Source organism: Thermobia domestica, chromosome 1 (genome assembly GCF_964235325.1).
Source record: "Thermobia domestica chromosome 1, izTheDome1.hap1.1, whole genome shotgun sequence".
Classification (NCBI taxonomy): domain Eukaryota; kingdom Metazoa; phylum Arthropoda; class Insecta; order Zygentoma; family Lepismatidae; genus Thermobia; species Thermobia domestica.
Window position 1 is genome coordinate 88,486,322 of NC_137454.1, and position 14,949 is coordinate 88,501,270.

Here is a 14,949-nt window from a genome sequence, read left to right on the forward strand (position 1 = left end):
AGGGTGCAACGAAGAAACACTTTTTTTGACTATACCTATTAGATTTGCGATTAAAATGTACGTGATGTAAGTATTTTGGACAATTTCTTTAATCAGTTCACTAATGATTTCAGGGAGCTGCAAAATTACCTCAGGAGCAAATCTGGTATTACTTTCAGTCCTTGTGTATACCGTCTCACTATGTACCATACAGTAGGTTAACAAAATATGGAAGTCGAAAAAGGTCACGTTAAATATTTTCACTCTTTTTTAAACTGATTTATTTTGAAATTTAACAGCAGAATAACATAACAGAAGACAAAGTAATGTTAAATTGATTGCTTGAAAACCTTTAACAGAAGTAACTTTTAGTCCATAAAAACAGAAAATTAAATAAAACGGCCTCTTGTAATTTCAGCAACTACTGTATTCGTTCATGACTTACAGAATTTTTGGGCATTTCTTTAATTTATAATTTTACTTACAATAATTTGTCGAAGTATTCTTAATTAAGCCTCTGCTATAACATTGCTAATTGTGGAATAACATATTCAAGGTAGAAGAAGAAGTAAGGATTTTCGGTTCAGTGATTTTCTACCAAGAAAACTGAACAGAAAGGCTATCTTCTGTTGTAAGACATTTTCTTCTCTTCTTATAGGTATTTATTGTCTTCTCCATAACGTAGCAACGCGTATATATTTAAATTATTCGTTATTAAACCTTTGCAAGTGATTGAAGTACTTTATTACTATTTTTAAATGTTTTCACAGAAATACGCTCTCATGGAAAATCTAGTGAAATCTTTGGATATTTGCCAGCAGAATATCGCATATCAGGATTCTCCACAGACACAGGGCGAGCACTGATTTCTCCATCTTTATATACAATGTATGGGCTAACGTATACTGATTTCTTAAGGGTAAGTGCTTTCCATTACCTAAAAGAACTTAATAGTATTTCTCATGTATTTGAAAGATATGACTGCAGTTACCGGAAAATATAGTTTAAGGAATTACTTTTTGGAAAACCATAGGATTTTGAGGTTTATCAATTTGGTGCATAGGCATCATATAAATTCTAGCTTCTCTGCCTCGAGGTCTGCTCTATCACGAAAAATATTTGATAATTCGATTTCTTCATTCCCTTTCCTTTTATTGCAAGAAATGATCGGTTAATGTTCCTAAAACAAAATTCTACGTTTACTGACTCGATTTCCGAAAGTTCTATAAGAGCCAAATTGATCAGCAAGTGCGAATACCCCATTCGTTCTCTCTCTACGGCTAAGGCCTTGCTTTCCAATCTATTGAGTCGCATGAAACCACTAGCGCAAAAATGACTCTCAACTGATGCTGTGGAACCTTCGAGACAATGTGACAATAAAGGTGGAAATAAATAAAATATAACTTACTATAAACTTTTAAAAAAGGAAAATGTTCAAAAGGCCTAAAAAATATTTATTTTCCAGAGATGTTCAAGAGGCTTATGTCCCTCGTGCGATTTTAAATGTCATTCTGTTAGATGTAATTGTTCTACTGTCCTGTTTTGAAAGCAAACACTATACGAGGTGTGTGAGAAAAGTAATGAGACTTAACATGAATTTTACTATTTTCACAGATCAAGGTTATTTCCTTGGCCAACTACACAGCAATAGAGGCGTTGTGTCCATTCTACGTAAAAGTGCTGGAAAGCTTCTACTCGAATACTTTTCAGCTTGTTGGTTCCACTCGCTTGGATATTATCCAAATTCCCAAAATAAAGTAATTTCAAGTGATTTTCGCGCAAGAGGAGCACAAAATCACAGGGACTTAGATCCGGCAAATAAAAGGCTGAGGAACGCCTTTATTTGCCAAAAATTCATTGATGGAAACTGCCGTGTCACATAGTGCGTTGTCGAGGTGCAGCGTGCAAGTGCGTGCAATGCCTGGTCGCACACGTACCACCCCTTTTGTCATGTCGAAATCCTCTTCCTTAGCTCAAAAGATAATCGTGGACATTAAACTGATTTTTTTTTTTTTCAAGTCGAAATCGTGTGTTAAAATTTGATGGACGGTAAACATGTTCAAATTTCACTCACTACTGATCATTCTCACCGTCAATCGACTATCTCATCTCATAAGAAACTTCACTCTTTCCATATTGTCATCTCGTGGCCTTGGTTTGAGAAAGTTCTAACTGCACATGACTGTACTTTGAGGAAAACGCGTTTCAAGTTTTATTAAGCTATAGTTGTTTTATTTATAAACTAATCATTATGATGTTTTTACACAATGATTAGCTGCCTACAATGTTTACATCTAAATGATTGATGGAAATGGGGCTTTACCTTTTTTGTTTCGGACAATCAGTAAAATGTAGTTAGAACCTTGTCTTACTGAAATGATCATTTTCAGAGGCACAAGGTTCTAACTGCACTTAGAACCTTGTCAAACCAAAATGACGAAAAAAACAGCATGGTTTAGGATGATAAGGGTATAACTATAATTCAGTAGATTAACTATTCATATTTTAATTACATGAAATATGTGTTGAATACTAGTTACAAGTTGAACAATGCAATATAATACTCCCTCTCTTCCAGGGGCATAAAAGAAGGGACTCTTTAATGCTATTTTCTTTAATTCTGAAAACTTCTCACAACCCAAACGACTACTGAAACATGACACTTTTGTCGTCTTGGAGTTTCTTGAAATTTGATACTTGCTGCATTAACATGCTCATAATTGTCATGACTTGATTTGAACAATACGGTAGTAAATTTTTGAGTAAACGTCAAGCTTTCAAGTCAGTCGGCTTCATCTGAATAACACGGATTGTGATGGTCTAGTCTTCAATATTCTTACGAGACCCAAAGGAGAGTAAAAGTCCGTCTTGTTCATTGATTTTTCAATTGCACTGTGTACGCGATCTACTTCCTGAACACAGGAACGTCCTGAAAGAGAGTATTTCATTGAAACAGAATTGATGTTCGGATTTTCTTTCAAAAAGGCCAAAACTGCATATGATATATGGGAATTAGGTTTCGTAGTACACAGAAATCGAACCAAGTAATCAGTTCATTTTCTTCGAGCACTGTGTCCAATATTCTCCTTAAAGCACTCTCAATGTCCATTCCCTGCACATCCTGCCATTTGTGTGTGTGTGTTTACGAGTAAAGTACGCGGTCAAGCTGTAAATATTTAACTTTCTCATAAAATAAGCTATCGATATCTGCTTGGGAACATTATATAACGTTTTGCAAATCGAAGACAACGACTGGAAGATCTTTCTTTTCTTCTTTACTTGTTCTGTGTTCTCTCATTCGGGCCTTGCGCTAATTGTCCTTTTGCTCACCACTTAAGTTTCCAGTCTCTTTCGTCACCTAATACGCCTCGCACACATTGGACCTGTCACTTTTTGGCAAATGAAAACCTAAGTTAAACTCCGTTCCAAATATTCGATAGTTCATTAACTTGTTAATTGATGTTTTGTTTTCATTCTGGCACTTTTTAATATAGAGATCATACATTTCTGTAATGTTCAGATGACTTCCTAAGTACAATCTACTGGTATCAGCTCGGCAGTAGTGGCATTCCACTACTGGGAAGGATTTTGTGTGTTCCCTTGCAAAATCTGCTTCACGCTCTGACTTCCGACGACCATTACTGTTTTTCCTCTTTGATCTGCAGTAGGTATGGTTGTATTCATAGTCTTGGTTTTGTCTCCAACAGGCTATTAGGATATGTCGAGGTTCGACAACTAAAATGTTTTGCACAGTTGAACCTTTTCTCCTTTAACATTGAAGAAGTGATGAAAAAAATACTTCCTACGAGATTAAGCTTTCTTTTTCTTGGATTTTCAGTCTCGTCTCCATTTTCGCTTGATTCCTCTTCATTATCCTGAACACACACATACACCAATAGATGGCAGTAAATCTTCACATGTACTTTGCAGAGTTTAGAGCCTTGCTTACAAGTAATTTTATATTAAACTTTTTCGATCTTGTTTAACATCTACGATTTACCAATTTAGTTCATTTTTATATAACACGCTTCAGGAAGTGGAAAATAATTGTATGCTCAGAATTGGTGTGCCAAAATATAAAAAATAGTGGAAGAAAAATGTTATTTACAGATGGTGATCAGAAAAATGGAAATACCTGGACGAAATTGCAACTCACCAGATTAATATGGTGTCGGGCCACCTTTCGCCTTCAGAACAGCCTTGATGCGACGTGGGATGGAGGCATAGAGGTCGTGAATAGTAGCAAGCGGAATTTTACACCATTCCTCGTGCAGGGTATCGGCCAGTTCTGTGAGAGAGGATGGAGGTGGAAATCTCGCCGGAGTCGTGTTTCCAAGACGGACTACAGATGTTCAATTATGTTGAGATCTGGGGATTGGGCGGGCCAAGGGAGGTGTTGAACTTCATCCCGATGTTCCTCAAACCACGCTGCAACAACGCCAGCTGTGTGGTGCATTATCATCCTGGAAGATGGCGTCATTGTCCGGGAACAACATCGTAAAATTGCGACATAATCGTTGGCAGTGAAAATGAAATGAAATGAAATCTTTAAGTTTTACGTCCCACGGTTATGCCAGTTAGGCTAAAGGAGACGGTGATGATGAGAGATGAGTGAAATGGTGGAATGAAGAAAGTGGGAGGAAACGGGAGAACCCCGAGAAAACCCACGAGCACGGTGTTTGTCCACCACAAAGTCCACACGGCGCGAGCTGGGATCGAACCAGGGACCCCAAGCACCGGAGGTGAACGCTCTACCACTGAGCCACCGCCCCCCCCCCCCCCATCGTTGGCAGTGATTCGTCCGCTAAGTGTGACCACAGGACCCAATGAAAACCATGATATGGCGGCCCACAGCATCACCGAGCCGCCGCCATGTTTCACAGTTGGGCGGAAACACTGCAGATCATAAGCTGGGAATAGGGTGAAGGATAACTCATCCGACCATATCACACGTTTCCAGTCCTCAACGGTCCAAGTTACATGGTCGCGGCACCATTTGCGGCGTGCGAAAGCGTTATGGTCCCTGATGAGCGGTTTGGCCCGTGCAACACGACCCCGTAAGTTCATGTCATGTAATTCGCGGCGGACTGTGATTGTCGAAACAAGGTGGGGGAGGTGCTGATTGAGTTCCTCCGTCACTTGCTCTGCAGTGGCACGACGGTTCTGCGTGACAATGCGCTTTAATACCCGGCGTGACCTGTCACTCATGATTTTCTTCCGCCCACTGTTCCGCTTCCCCCATGTGGTTTTCCCGTGTGTTGTGTAGGCCGTCATCACCTTCGACACTGTCCCACGCGACACACCTAACACAGTAGCCACTGCCGTCACACTCACTCCACATAACCGCGCACCAACAATTTGCCCTCTTTGAAAATCTGAGAGGTCTCCCATTTTACACTACCTCCGTCTGCTGCAGCCACTGGACACTGCTGTTCCACTGCGCCTGACGTAGTATGGAGACCGACCTAACACACCACCACCAGCGATCCGGCGCTGCGGGCGCCACGACACCACTGCCAACCCATACATCTGACGTGTTGCTAACTACAGGTGTTTCCATTTTTCTGATCACCATCTGTACTTCTCAAGGTAAAGTTAATAAAATAAATCTTACATTTTAAACATCTCTTTAATGTAAGGCAAGTAACATAGAACGAACACATGTAAATTATGAAATGAAATCTTTGTTTTACGTCCCACGGTTATGCCGGTTAGGCTAAAGGAGACGGTGATGATGAGTAATGAATGAAATGGTGGAATGAAGAAAGTGGGAGGAAACGGGAGAACCCCGAGAAACCCCGCACACGGTGTTTGTCCACCACAAAGTTCACTTGGCGGGGGCTGGGATCGAACCCAGGACCTCAAGCACCAGAGGTGAACCTATACCACTGAGGACCAGGACCTCTACCACTAAGCCACCGCGGCCCCATGTAAATTATGAAAAAAAGAGGAATACTTCTGTAACTTACAGCTTCTCAAACTGTAGTTAGAACCTTGTCAAATTAGTAGGCGGTCTATATTTCAAGATAAAACAATGAGTTATATATTTGAATAAAGCTCGATTTCTAGTGTTAGGTACTGTACATGACTCAATTTTGACAAAAATGTCAGTTGGAACCTTGTCAAACTAACGCCACGATCTCTTTTTTAAGTTGAAGAATCCCATTTATTCTCGGCCTTCTAGAAAGGACCGTGCCATCTGAACACACATGCTCTGGATAGGGAATATTCTCATAAGTCCTTCGTAACCTTTCATAATTCAAAGTTTTGTCCGTTGCTCAAACTTTTGTCTGTTTTTTCCTAATGCACCTCACAAACACAATTTCATTTCAGCTGCTCTCAACAATCGTGCAGCAACAGGAACATGTTCAAACTTGTACTGAGTTAAAGGCAAGGGTAAACTGCCATGTAATTGTCGGTTCGTGCACAGTGTTGTCAGTCTCATTACTTTTCTAACATACCTCATATTATTACTTAGCTGAAGTACATATGTTTATTCATGACTATTTGTATATATTACAGCCAAGGTCGAAAGAAGAAATATACACCATATTCAAAAATATAGGATTGGAAATACCAGATGGTCTTTTCGAACACTTTTGGGAGGAAGGCAAAAAATTGGATAAAACTGGTGGCGTCTGCGTGGAAACATTTCGAAACTTAATAGAAAGAGTAGGTTATGAAAAACACTTCAAAAAGTGAATATACGTATTTTTTTTATATAGACAAACACAATTTGATGGCTGTAAGTATTTTATTTGCATTTTGCTTTATGTAATTTCATACTTCGATAGTTATGGTACACATTTTTCTCTGGATGTTTTTTTGTTATGTGTTTGTACTAAAATTGTATATTTTTATATAGAAAATAATTAATTTTGTACTCAAAACAAATAAAAAATATGTAAACATAATCTTATTTAAAAAGAGTTTTTAATTTCCTTATCAGCCATATATTGTATATTTACAGTTCGTAAATACAATTGTTATCTAGAACTCCACTCAAGGTACCACACCTTTATATTATTTTTACAGAAAATAATTACACATGCATACAATAAGAGTTTATTTATTCTTCTTCTTTCGTTTTTTCTTTTTCTTTTTCTTTTTGGATTTACTCTTTTTCTCTTTTTTCGAATGTTTTGATCGATGCTTGCTTGATTTGCTCGTATCAGCATTACTGTCATCTGGAAAAGACAAAGTAGATATGAAGAAGTTAGTTTGAACATCTGAATGATTTCAATAAACATGTTAGTGCTTTGCATCCCAATTTTATGTCACATACAAATAGTCTTTTTTTCTCTCGGAAAATATAACTATATAACTAAAATGTTCTAAGTGCGAACACTATTGATAATGGGTGATATCAATAAAAATAAGTAACTACTCCTGAGAAGTCCTGCTCGAGAATCGGAGTAACTACACCTGGAGTAATCCCCTCCCTCAATTTCGTATCAATAAAACAAGCCACTACTCAGGTCTAGTCTGCTCCAGATTTATGAACATTTACTCGCGCTTCCTCTGCACGTAGCACCGAGTCGTATCAATAAAAGAAGTGATTACTCATTTCTCCCATTCATCGCGCAGTCATTTCGTTGTTTTTAACCTATGGCGTAGTATCTTAGAAGCCATGAAACGGGCAAGTAGCAACGATAGCTTCAATCAAAGTGCATTTGTGGATATTGTAAAAGAGTTTCCAGTGGTACCTTCAAAGTCACAATTACCAGAAATTAAACGAAGGAAAGCCGAAACTTTGAAGGTAACTACAGTGAAATGCAACGAAATATCAAATACATCTACGACTGAGACACAAATTCAAAAGAGAATCTTTAATATTCGAGCGAGAATAAAACAAAAATAAAAAAGAAGAAAAAAAATAAAAAACGGGAAAGAAGAAAGTAATACTGAAACCATGGGAATGAACCTATTTGAGCTGATGGATGTTGATTGGAATCCAGCAATATCAAGATTAACACGACAAGCACATATCACGTGTTGTCCAAGGTCTTTGTAGATTGTTTGGCTTTAAGAACGAAATCAGAAACTTGGCTCCTTTGTTTTCTTTTTTAAAAAGTCCAGCCACCCACGTCATAAATCACGTCCATCAGATTGCGTTTTCCACATCATACGTGTCCCCTTTCGCCTTGACATAAACAAAATACATTCTCATGTATACACCCTTTCTATCAACGTTGAGTTGCGTTGATTATTAGTTTAACGTCCTTTTCAGTAGCGTGCCTATATGAGACAGAACCCACTAACGTGGAATCCAAACCACATGAGCTCCTGCCGGGAATCGAACGCGGGTCTCCTATGCCAAAGGCATGTACGCTAACCGCTTAGCCACGAAATAGCTCTTCCTATTAACGTATTACTCTCCAAAATACTAGGTTTCTTTAATGCCACTTGTGTATAGTCAAGTGCTCCGATAGCACCCGGAAATGTATATTGTTCTTACCACTCTGCCTTTGCTGTTTGTATATTACGCACACTTCCGGAAACAATCCATTTTCAGGTAGTCATAGATAGTATTTTGAGCCACACCAGAATCCCCTGACATTCCGACCTGGAATCCCGGATCACTCACGTAACGCAAGAAAACCAATTTCGTAACCAAGGGCACCGATTTCTCTGTAAATTTGGGGGGGAAGGGCATTCAGATGCAGAAGGTATATATATCAGGATTTTAAGACAAATTGCACTCTAATTATGCCAAATATTGTATATTCATAAATACAATAGGGGGCCCACATTAGCTTTGGGGGGCCCGGGCCCCCACAGGATCGGTGGCCTTGAAGAAAACCCGCATCTTTTCATCATTACGTAGTCCACCACCCTGAATTGCGGTTGATTCTCCTTTAAAAATGTTGTGCTAATCACTACATTTTCTTTCATAAACTTATAATGCTTTTCGTAATCTCCATTTCCAACATTTCTATGCAGTTTATAAGTTTTTCTACGTAGTAAAACAATCATATACTCTGCCATATTTCGCACGGAGTCACCTATTTAGCTTGCTCCACAAATTTAGAGAAGTTACTAGCATCACAGAGGAGTCTTTGATTTTTATTGATATCAAACGCGGAGTAGTTACTCGGCTCGAGAATAGAGGTATGGTTACTTCAAAAGGGCAGGGCTTCTCCGAGGTCAGCCGAGACGACTAGTGCTCAGTTCTCTTTTTATTGATACCAATGCGAGTAACTACTTCAAAATTGGGCGTAATGAGTAACTTCTCCGTTTTATTGATATCACCCAATGACCGAACTTATATTTTAGCACATTTTACACCTAACATTAAACCTGGCTTTGAAGTTTTGAAAGGAAATTTCAGGATCTCAGGGTCGTTCGCTTCCAATCACCAATTGTTGACGGTATATCAACCGCTACTACCGTATTTGGTTTAATTTCTTAAACTGTATTCTCTTTACTATTGCTTGATTTTTCTTTTTAATGACTTTCATTCCTATCAGAGATGAGAAGGTCGTAGAAGATATTGCCTTTTCTGTGGCTAATGATGTATCATACTGGTGGTTACTGAAATATACGATGGTTGTCAGGTTGCAACTTATGGTGGAGAGTTGCTTGATTCATTTCTTCGAAATCATTTACGTAACTTCCTGATCATTTTCCCCGTTGAAATAGTTTTCAGAATCACTTAGAGCCAAAAGATCTGCTATTTCGTCGACGTCCAACATTTTTCTTCCACCCATCATGAAACAAATATGTTATGTGTCCTCTCAACAGGGAAAAGAAGAGCGCCAACGTTATTACTACACTCCTATCATCTGTTGTGGAAACAAAAGAACTGCGTGGAGAATAACAAGTGAGCCAAGATAACACATCCAGTCCAAACAATAGCAAATTACAGCGTCGAGAACAGTTCAATATAAGAGTGGTCGGTACAGTTTACAGAGTTGGTCTATTGCCAACATTCACAGTACGAGAATAATATAAGAGACTGATTTTATTGTGGAAAAAAAGAGATAGAAAGAAATGACTATGCTAACAAAAGACGCTCGTAGCATGCTAAGCATGACGGAAACTATGACGTCATATTCAGTCAAGAGCGGGAGCAGCGCCATGGAACAGTGAGCAAACATTAAATTATGTTTTAAATTCGGCAAAAGTGCAACTAAGATCATGGAAATGATGCGATAAGTGTATGGGAATACTTGTTTGTCTCGTGCACAGATATTCAGATCATATGAGCGATTTAAGAGTAACGTAGAATCAACTGAAGATAAAGCAAGTCCTGGTCATCCAATTTCAGTGTGTACGGATAATTTCATCACAAAAGTGAGAGAACATCTTACAGACGATCGTTGTGTGACAGTAAGGCTATTGGTAGAGGAGTTTGGTGTAAGTCGAGAAACGATTCGTCAGGCAAGGAAAAGGTCACATCTCGGTTTGTGCCTCATTCGTTGTCTGACCTACTAAAAAATGACTGTGTTCATTATGGAAGGGCATCCTTGAAACTGCTCAGAGGAATAGAAAATTTGTAATTCCATTGTTGCGTAGGACGGAGCATAGTGTTTCCGCTATGATCCAACAAAACGCCAGTGCTGAATGGAAGTCACTAGCATCTTAAAAAAAGTTCGTTGCAAAATTGAAAGTGAATGTGAAGACAATACTGTTTTGTTTTTACGACAGCAAAGGAATTACTTACTCTGAATTTCTTCCAAAGGGACAGGCCATCACCGCAAATTATTATGTAAGTGTTTTGGAACGTTTATGGAAAAGAATTCGACGTATGCGGCCTGAGTATTCAACACCACCGCCTGAGTATGAGTTGGTTCCTGCTTCATGACAATACGCTTATTCACTGGGCAATAGCTTTATAGGAGATATCCACCCGAAAGCAAGTATGTATGCTCAATCACCCTTTCTATTCGCCTTATCTATCCCCTTGTGACTATTTTCTATTTCCCAAACTAAAGTTACCGTTGAAAGATCGAATCTTGGACGACGTCCAAGACATCCAAAGGACTGTAACATCAACTCTTCTGGATATACCGCAAACAGATATGCAGAGATCGTTCCATACGTTGTTCGATCGTGGAAACGTTGTATCGAATCAAGAAAGATGTACTTTAAATTATAAAAAATGCCACTCAATTGTCTTGTTTTTATTTCATCAATAAAATCAGTCTCATATAAATCTCGGACTGTGTAAGAGCGCAAAGAGTTATATGTTACTTAAATAGTGGCTTATTCTTTCCAATATCGAAACAATGCATCTCCAAATCAATTTAGAAATTCTGGATCGTACAGACACATTGAATTATTGTATTATGTAGTAACAGTTAAGAGGCCTAATCACTGCGAAATTAAAATACCGCTAATTTCACAGAAATTATGTGATATTTTCAAATAGAAAAAGGTAATCGAAATGTGAAACAAGAGCGCCCTAGACAATATTATTTTACATAAGGTACCGTTATCACGAGTCACCTAGTAACTTTTCGTTTGCAGCCATTTAGAAACGCGACAATAAATGCCTATTTTCTAAATGGCTGGAAATGGAAAGCACATAAGTGAGTCGTGATAACGGTATCTCATGTAAAATAATATTGTCTAGGGAGCTCTTGTTCCACTTTTCGATTATCTTTTATCTATTTGAAGATATCACATAATTACTGTAAAATTAGCGGTATTTTAATTTCGTCGTGATGAAGCCTCTTACGAGATTCATTGCTTCGCTTCAAAAAGATAGCTTGATTAAATCCTGTAGAACACTGAAGCTTTATATACCAGGAAGTTTTGTTTATATGTTAGCCTGTACTTAGATATATAATTACATATAAATCCAGTGTTCGTAATAAACTTTTACTATAGGAGGCACAGCTCAATTAACATTTGTTGAAATTTTTACCAAAAATGAAGAATCAACTTTAATTAGTACAAAAACAATCATATTAAATAGAAGTGCTTAAAACATTTAATATAGAAAACATGGTCAGAATATAGAAGGAATATTAAGCCTGAAGGAAAAAGAAAATAACGCAAGATTGATTTCCTTACAATATACAGAAGTAAAATATTCTAACCGAATTTCAATATTCAAAATATAAAAGTGCATTCATTCTCTATTAGTTTGCGTTATTTTGTTCTCGTTTATCAGTTACATCAAAAGCTTATAGATTATGTATTGAACTTTTACGCCTATGAGTCCCCAAGGAATTTTGGACCATGCTTGTACAGATACGTAATATCTGCCGCAGTTGAGTTTAAAGTATATAGCACAATAAATAAATAGAAATCAGGATATTCTTGCAGTATATTTTTTGAGAACATGAATAAAAAATAGAATATCAAATCTGATAGTAGTACCTGAGCTATTATTCGATGAATCTTCATCGTCACTAGAGTCTGAGCTTGAATCGCTTGAGTCACTGGAAAGAGCCTGGACTAACGTTGGAACCACCGTCTGCTTTGGCTGACTCTTCAGATGTTCCCGCAATTCATCCCTACAAATACAAAAATACAGCATTATAATACTAAAACAACTTAATGAGAAATTCTAAATACTCGGTTGGTACGATTGAAAAGACCAATTTTCCCTCTGGTGGGAAACCATCCTCTGTAACGTAACCAATTGATGGCCTGGGGTCACGAGCACATCACAAACTCTGTATATATTCTGAAAACAGAATGGAGTGCCCAATCAATCAGGAGGCCGTGTGCTGTTGAACAGGATCCTAAGTACATAATACATAACTCTCGCTAACTTTTTAACATTACTTTTTTTCACTGACAGAAAAAAATAATATTTAAAACTGGATTTAACTTGAAGTTCCAACATAAACTAACCGTACCTACTTTTATACGTAATACAGAATACGCTTATGGTGAAGGAAGTTTGATTCGAATTAAAATAATGACTGCACTAATATCACTAGCCCTCGACATACGAGAAGCTATGACTGGCCAGATGGCGCACGTTGGATAGAGTGATACGTGGTCAACTCATCAGCTCCCAGCGCCATTATTAACGGTTTTTCCAACGAGTTTGCTATCTCTTAATTCAAATAACAAACCGATTGTCTCATGGTGCTATATATATATATATATAAAAAAAAATGTACATTCTTGTTCAAGGAACCTGAACACCTACTTCTCTTTCACAGCTGTATTCTTGCAACTATATGCACCAAATGCTTTGGCTTGAAAAAATTAACTTAATTAGTCAAAGAAGAGGGTTCATATTTATTTGATTTTGTTTCCACCTATGAATAAGATAGGACTTTTCAAAGAGCGGTGGGCGGCCATTTTATTTAACAACATTGTACAATATTCACTGAATCAAAAGTTTCTACTTATATAAAACAAACACAAAATTCTTCGTTATATTTCGACATTGCAAAAGACTGTTCTTCTTTCTCTAGGAGGAAGGCACTCTAATGACGCCGAAAAGTTACAGGAATGTATATGCTTGTACTGTAACGTAAACCATTACTCAGCGAAAAAAAAAAAAAAAAAGAAAAAAAATCACTGTAAATCAAACCTAGCAATATGAAAATATAACACGGAGGCATCCGCACAAACACACACCAAAATAAATTAAACTTTACTCCAGGCACTTTGCATGCCTCCTATACTTTCCAAATAGTCGTAAATGTTTCAACTTCTATCAAATTGTCTAGTCTAAATGTAGCATATATTTCTCAGTTTATTTAAAAAAAGGAAAAAAAAACCTTCCACCATTATTCTATCAAATATTGCTCAATTTATGTAAGACATTTATCATTTATATCTCGTAGGTCAGTCATTTTCAACTGAATGCTTACCTCTGGTGCGTGAGGTCCCTGGTTCGACCTCCGTCCAGTTAAGTTTGTGGTAAACATCGTGTCTGTGAGTTTTCTCGGGGTACTCTAATTTCTTCCACTAATTCTTCCATCATTCACTTGCCTTAATCATTTGTCTTCTTTAGCCTAACGTCCAACGGTTATGCTAGCTAGGTTAAAGGAGACGGTGATAATGAAAAATGAATGAAATGGTGGAATGAAGAAAGTGGGAGGAAAAGGGAGAACCTCGAGAAAACCCACTCTGGTGTCGAACCAAGGTCCCCGTGCACCAGAGATGAACGGTCTACCACTGGGTCACAAGGGCCCCTAACATGCATAATAATGAGACATTAAACTGAATATTATTTCTTTTAAATGCTCTGTGACGTCACAGATTATTTCTTGCCTAATCAGTGAAAAGGGAGCACCTGGTAGGTAACCTGAGGTTGATAAAACGCGATGGTGACAAGCAAACGATAACATCGATAGCGTAGTCGACGGTTTTACAGGCAGACTACTTAAGGATCCATGACTGTGTATTCACTGCCAACACTTTGCTCTTCTAAGTCATCCCTTTCGTCTCCTTTCCTCATGGTGCTTCATTCAGCTTTTTCCAGATAGTAAAACCGCACTCCTACTCACAGCGATAAGTTGGAAATGACTGACGTACATCATTATTTTTTAAACGCTATGATAAAACTTAAAACTAAAAATTCATTAATATCCCTGACATGCTCCTTGATTCTGTTTATACCCTACATTCTTCCCTGATTTAAAAGAGTATCTATCCCCAATCTCTTAAGTCTTTCTTTTGTTGCTGCTGCTATTATTTGCTTAGTGCGAATTGGATAAGCTTGTCAACTATTGACTACCATACTATTTTATGGGGAAAAGGGAGCTATGTTGCCCTCTCTCAACCATTTACTTCGAATATGTACGTAGAATAACCACTCTTTACAACTTCGAAGGTGCAACTAATTCCTTCTTTCTGCGTTGTTTTATTCAGTATAAAATTAAACACCCTGAGAAAAAAAAAATCATATATTAAGCCTTCATTAGTAGGGCGTGTAAAAATCATAATGAATGTGTAGAATACCGGTCTTTGATTTTCTATATATTTTTGTCTAACACTGTGATTCTTCCTTCATATTAATAAATCTAGAAAATGAAATTGGTTATTTTCTTC

At 37.7% G+C, this 14,949-nt stretch overlaps 2 protein-coding genes across 4 annotated transcripts in view; one reads left to right on the plus strand and one right to left on the minus strand.

Annotated features, from left to right (window-relative positions):
- Positions 1-6,906, plus strand: part of LOC145687174 (EF-hand domain-containing family member B-like) — a 101,609-nt gene extending 94,703 nt beyond the window's left edge. Inside the window, exons 9-10 of the mRNA XM_081760640.1 lie at positions 750-898; positions 6,502-6,906. Of these exons, the coding sequence (XP_081616766.1) occupies positions 750-898; positions 6,502-6,681 (329 nt within the window). The 3' untranslated portion in view covers positions 6,682-6,906. The remainder of the gene's footprint in view (positions 1-749; positions 899-6,501) is intronic.
- LOC145687165 (pre-mRNA-splicing factor CWC22 homolog) overlaps positions 6,896-14,949 on the minus strand; it is a 41,629-nt gene continuing 33,575 nt past the window's right edge. For all 3 annotated transcript variants that reach the window (XM_081760634.1, XM_081760630.1, XM_081760628.1), the window contains 2 exons: positions 12,310-12,446; positions 6,896-7,166 (listed from right to left, as the gene is read on the minus strand). In XM_081760634.1, coding sequence (XP_081616760.1) covers positions 7,045-7,166; positions 12,310-12,446 — 259 coding nt within the window. In that variant the 3' untranslated portion in view covers positions 6,896-7,044. The remainder of the gene's footprint in view (positions 7,167-12,309; positions 12,447-14,949) is intronic.